This window comes from Propithecus coquereli, unplaced genomic scaffold (genome assembly GCF_000956105.1).
Source record: "Propithecus coquereli isolate 6110/MARCELLA unplaced genomic scaffold, Pcoq_1.0 Scaffold82, whole genome shotgun sequence".
NCBI lineage: Eukaryota > Metazoa > Chordata > Mammalia > Primates > Indriidae > Propithecus > Propithecus coquereli.
This window is the reverse complement of record NW_012154396.1, coordinates 4,437,353-4,443,655: the sequence shown is the minus strand read 5'-3', so window position 1 is coordinate 4,443,655 and position 6,303 is coordinate 4,437,353. Positions and strand designations below refer to the sequence as shown.

The 6,303-nt window shown below is 36.4% G+C and overlaps 1 protein-coding gene across 2 annotated transcripts in view; it reads left to right on the top strand.

Moving 5' to 3' along the window:
• SLC40A1 (solute carrier family 40 (iron-regulated transporter), member 1) overlaps window positions 1–6,303 on the top strand; it is a 24,634-nt gene that overhangs the window by 7,669 nt on the left and 10,662 nt on the right. For both annotated transcript variants that reach the window (XM_012663649.1, XM_012663648.1), the window contains exons 4-6: window positions 773–932; window positions 3,769–3,884; window positions 4,740–4,866. In XM_012663649.1, coding sequence (XP_012519103.1) covers window positions 773–932; window positions 3,769–3,884; window positions 4,740–4,866 — 403 coding nt within the window. The remainder of the gene's footprint in view (window positions 1–772; window positions 933–3,768; window positions 3,885–4,739; window positions 4,867–6,303) is intronic.

The window sequence follows — 6,303 nt, the reverse complement described above, 5'->3', positions numbered from 1 at the left end:
GCTCAGGCTGGTCTCGAACTCCTGAGCTCAAACGATCCGCCCGCCTCGGCCTCCCAGAGAGCTAGGATTACAGGGGTGAGCCACCGCGCCCGGCCTACTTAGGCATTTATTTCTAACATCTTCATTTATGTGGTGCCAGAATTTGCCCTTATTGATTTCATCTTTCTGATTACTCTGATGATTTTATGACTGAAATTTATTTGTTTTATGAAATAGAACATATATTTTCGAATGTTAGAGGTAAAAGAGACTTTAGAGATCATAGAATGAACTGTCCATACCTGTCATTTTCAAATTGGGAAGCTGGCTTTTTCTCGATGTTCAAGGTATTACTAATATTTGTGATTATGTTAGACTGTAATTTAGCTCTGGTTCAGTAGCAAACTGCTTTATTCCTCTCCAGTCAGCATAGACAAATTCCAGGCCTGAGGAGAAAACAGGCAAACAAGAGAATAGGTTTTTGTCTCAAAAAGCCATCTTGGGGGTCTGGAAACTGCATTTTTTTCCTAAAATGATAAGGAGTATATGTGTTTCATTAATATCATGCTTTTTCGAGTTCTCTTAATAATTGGGCAAGAATATTTTCCATTGTGCTGGGATGAAGAGTTTTAACATCTGACCAGTATTCAATCCATAGAGTAATTATTGACTTTGAAAGTCTCATGATGTAGCCAGAAAGTGCCCTTTTGATAAGGAAGTAACTTCCTGAGTACAATTAAATAGTAACTAAAAATATTTCATCAAAGCATTTTCTCATCTTTTCTTATTCAAGGGAGATCGGATGTGGCACTTTGCAGTGTCTGTATTTCTGGTAGAGCTCTATGGAAACAACCTCCTTTTGACTGCAGTCTACGGGCTGGTGGTGGCAGGGTCTGTTCTGGTCCTGGGAGCCATCATTGGTGATTGGGTGGATAAAAATGCCAGGCTTAAAGGTGAGTGTTGTTATATAATTCAGCCATTGTATTCATGAGACTGGTTCCTGAGCTACCTCAGTAACAGGGAACAACAAACAGACAGAGAAACCACTATGACTGACCCACACCAGAGGGATGGGGGCATTGGTGGCAGCACCTTTGCATTGAAGGTCTTGGGGCTCCTGCACAAGATTAGGACTCCAGGACATTGACCTAATAGATTTTTCTTCTGTGTCTTTGGCTGTTTGTAAATTTCAGATGTTAATGATTAACCCTGTAGCACTTTGCTAAGAACCATGTTAAGCATTAAAAGTTTGCTTAACTCTGGGCCAGCATGGTAGCTCACACCTGTAATTCCAGCACTTTAGGAGGCCAAGGCAGGAGGATTGCTTGAGGTCAGGAGTTCAAGACTAGCTTGGAAAAGATAGTGAGACCTCATATCTAGGAAAAAAAAAAATTAGCCAGACATGGCGGAGCGTACCTGTAGTCCTAGTTACTCAGGAGGCTGAGGTGGGAGGGTGGTGTGAGCACAAGAGTTTGAGGCTGCAGTGAGCTATGATCGTGCCACTGCACTCTAGCTTCAGTGACAGAGTAAGACCTTGTGTCCAAAAATAAATAAATAAATAAGTAAACAAACAAAAAAGAAAAAAAAAAGTTTGCTTAACTCTGGCTTCCTTTCTAACCATGACTTGCACTGGAGTCCCTTTAGCGTAATGTTCCTAGGACAATTTTTACTCTGTCCTCTGGTTATGGTGTTTCATACAAGGGTACGTATAAGGAATTGAAAACCAAATACATATTCAAGGGAGAATAACTGACCCTGGATCACAGCAAGCTGAATTATAAATTTTTTAGGGAAAAAGAAGAAATAATAATATATTGACATTTATTCTAACCATTAATACTGAAATCATTTCATTTTATACAGGAAAGAGAGAAAGTGATTGAGCAATTCAGTTATTCAGAATATAAAGGCAATGTGGATAATCAGGGTAAAATTTTCTTGAACTGCTCAGTTGATAATGTCAAGACCTGACCATGTGGTCTTAGATGTTGAGGAAAGATTGAGATAACATTAGTTTCTCTCAGTTGCTCCTAGATACGGAACAATAGGATTATCAGCTTCTAGGACTTGAAACTATTAGTAAACTACTGGTAGGCCAGACACATACAGAAAAAAGTTCTGTAACCTAGGAAAAAAATTCTAGTTATTTACATCATTATGCACAGGAACACAGGAATATTATGCATAGGAACATTTAACCTTACGATTGTTGAGCACTGCATTCATTGGTTAGGAAAGAATGATGAGTTGGATGAAGAAGAGTATGTTAGAATAGCAATCTTATCCTATATAATCAATTCATATGTTTATGAAAATATATGAAAAATCTTCCATGGCCAGGTGTGGCTCACGCTTGTAATGCTGGCATTTCAGTAGGCTGAGGTGGGAGTATTGCTTGAGCCCAGGAGTTTGAGACCAGTGTGGGCAACATAGCAAGACCCCGTCTCTACAAAATATTAAAAAAAAAAAAATTAGGTTTGGTGGCATCCTGTGCCTGTAGTCTCAGGTCCTTGCGGGGCTGAGGCAGGAGGATGACTTGAGCTCAGGTGCTGAAGGCTGTAGTGAGCTATGATTGTGCCACTATACTCCAGCCTGGGTGACAAAGCAAGACTCTATCTCCAGAAAAAATCTTTTATGATGTTTCTAGGCTGGATTTACCATTTCTTCCTCTGTGCTCTTATGAGGCTTTGTTAATACCTCTGCTATTGTACTTATGTTGATGTAATTATCTGTTGACATATCATTCCTCCTTCAGGTCTGTGAGGTCCTGAAAGCTAAGAACCTCATTCAGTTGATATTAATCCTTATGCAGTGAATGAATGCATGCATGCATGAATGAGTGAATGAGTTATATATTGGGACTTTATTTCAGACTGCTTTCACAAAGCAGTTTGTTTTAAGTCTTTGATATGACCTTCCAAGCAAGGATGAGCATTTCTATGCTTGAAGACGAGCTCTAATTATCCCTAACATATACAACTCTCTATATTTTTCAAAGTGCTTTCATAAGTGTTTTATTTAAGCATCATTATGACCTCATAAAATAAGGAAGACAAGTATTACCACCCTCACCTTATAGACACAAGTGTAAGAGACATTAGGTATCCTGCCCTGGATCATCTACCTATTGAGTGGCAGAGAAAAAACTACCAGGTGTCCTTACCTGTCCTCACTCCAGTGCTTTATCTACATGGCTGCCTCACTCTGAGAGTTTCTGTTTTCCATGATGGAAAGTGTAGCTTAGAATATTGTAGGGAAGGCAAATAGCATTAGTATGTCAAAAGAAACACGCTGCTTCTTTATTTTTGGCAAATTTTTGCATATCTTTCCTATTTATCCATACCATCTTATCAGATTCAGCCTGCCATGCAGGAGGTTATGGATTCCATAACTTCCTCCTTAACCTCCTTCATAAACCTCCTACATATTCTTGTTTTAGCTTAAGCAACAAAGAGCTGAAAGATAGATCATATCTATGTAATGCTGTAGTTCTGTTTATGACAGCAAACTTTCAAGAGAATAAATGGAAATATGGTAATTATGAAAGACTTCAACTAACAGAAAAAATGGTGGGTCTTTCATCATTTTGTTTGCAAATCTTTCTGGTCTGGTGTGACCCACTGGGTCGTACTGCAAATAAGTGAGGCAGGATTTACTTCAGGAAGGTTTTCTTTTATCTCGTAGTAATTATGCATACGCATTAGTGTAGTAGAACACTGATGTGTGGATAAAAACAGCCCCACTAAGACATTTTGGTATAGTGAACACTTTGTTTCTTCCTCTGTACAGTGGCCCAGACATCGCTGGTGGTACAGAATGTTTCAGTCATCCTGTGTGGAATCATCCTGATGATTGTTTTCTTATATAAAAATGAGCTTCTGACCATGTACCATGGATGGGTTCTTGTAAGTTCTCAACAAGATTCTTGAAGGCAGAAAATTGAATATCTGGTAGTGGTAAAAGATGAAAATGCTTTGAAGCTAGGGAGTGTCTTTTTTGCAAACATGACCTTTTACTATTGATCTGTCTACTATAATATCCCCTATAGTTTGTTTTGTTGCTGTTGCTGTTTTCCCATAACAGGCACCCATTAAATATTGTGTGAATTTAAATTTTGTCCTATTGGTTTTTAATGGCATCTCTAAGAATTTATTATATAATTCAGCTGTTAGTTTCCAGTGTTTTAGTAACCTATAATTTGTTCACCCTATATAAGAAATGTTATCCATACTGAACCTTCTTATGTATATTTGAATTGATATAGAGCTTCAAAGCCAAGTAGGATAGTAGCAGTCTTTGGGCCTATTCCCTTCATTTTGTTGATGAAAAAATTAAGACAAAGTAAGGTTAGTTGATTGCCCATTGTCATGCACCTAGAAAGTATCAGAACTCTGACTTAAATATAGGTCTTCTCAGTTCTCCTTCAGAATTCTTTTCAAAGGAGATACTTATAGGAGAAATGTTAAAAACCACTACTATGTTAACATTTTATGATAACTATGTTCACATGGTTATTATAATTTTTATATTATGTGTACTACAGATGATATAGATTTGGACAACATTATTCCCTTTAACTTGACTACTGGTATTTATTATTTTACATATACATAATAAAATAATTTCTTATAAATGAAACTAAAATCAAAATTGTATTATTATGCCACTAAAGACCATTTTAAACTACCTTCTATAGTGAGGTATAGTAGGTACAGTGGTGTAAACACATTTTAACTCAATTTTTTGTTGTAATTCTTTAGACTTCCTGCTATATCCTCATCATCACTATTGCAAATATTGCAAATTTGGCCAGTACCGCTACCACAATCACAATCCAAAGGGATTGGATTGTTGTTGTTGCAGGAGACGACAGAAGCAAACTAGCAGGTAATTTGGTTTTCTGTTTCAATTAAATGGGTATGTTAGGATTCACTTTAAATCAGTGGTAATAAATGAGACTGTAAGTCTTTTTTTTGTTTGGAGTATTTTTAAGAACAATAAATTGAAAGCATAGCTTTTTTTTTCTTGCCTTATTGTCAGTTTTAATGCTAAGATTTATCTGACTGTTACAAAGTTATTTTATAGGATAGTTAACTTCTCTTTTATTCTATGCAAACTTGGCAAATGGAAGAACATCTATTTCAAACTTTTTGTTTTCTTTTTTAAGAAAATTCTGTTAACGGTTTCTAAACATTTACTTAATATTTAGAATAGTGAAAATCTGACATGAGATTTTACTGGTCATACAGCCATACCTATGGGTGTTATTACTGGTACTTAGCAATATTATATTATGGATATTATTTTTCTCCAAAGTGAATGGAAACAACTCGCAGGAGAGAGTCTAGAAATTAATTCCTTCTACTTTAAAGTTACAATCTATAACTTTTATTACATTATGTATGATGTAATATAATTTCTGTTACAAATACTGAAGAAATAGAAATAGAGGACAGAATACAGTTTTTAAGAAGCTTACAGTCTTAGTTGTTCATTGGAGATACAAACAAGTGGCCAAAGAAAATGTAAGGAATGTGTACAAAGCAACATGTCCTGTACCATCAACATTGCTCAGGCTCAGAATAACCCTGACACTCGGTATTCTCTACCTTCCCCTCATATGACACACAGACACAAATCGGATTGATAATTACACAGGGTAAAGGAGGGAAGGTACATCTACATACCTGTCAGATCAGCTGAATCAACTCTGCTAGTTACTGAGATAATGGGTATCACAAACACATTGCTCAACCATCCTGACAGACAGGAAAGCCATTCTTGATTTAAATGGCTTATCCTAGGACACAGAAGGCCAGATTACGTGCTGGGGTTAGCAAGCAGTTTTGTTTCAGCGGACCATGTGATTTAAAAAAAAAGTTAGAAAGGGGTGGTAATTGAAAGAGAGCAAAGTCTGTGGAAGGTCTAAAAGAAGAATTTGCCTGAATCATCATTTTGAGGTAGCAGTATTTTAATTGAGGTAGATATAATACAGTGAGTTTAGAGGATTGTGTGTGTGTAGGATGAATTTAGCACGTGTGAGTCTATACTGCAGGAAATTCTCTGTGGAGCCAAAGTAGTGGTTCTCATTGACTTTTCTTCTTGTGATCACTTATTATAAAGAGTAATTCTATACCTCGTTTTGTCACATAGAACTGGGAGATAAGGCTTTTTGTCCTTTGTTATTTACTTTCTCTTTTTAACATATTATTTTAAGCATATCAAATGTCCATGTTTTAAAATCCAAAGAGTACAAAAGGATATATTTTGAGAATAAATCATGTATATATTTGTTAGAATATATTTGAGGGAGAAAGTTGGCTT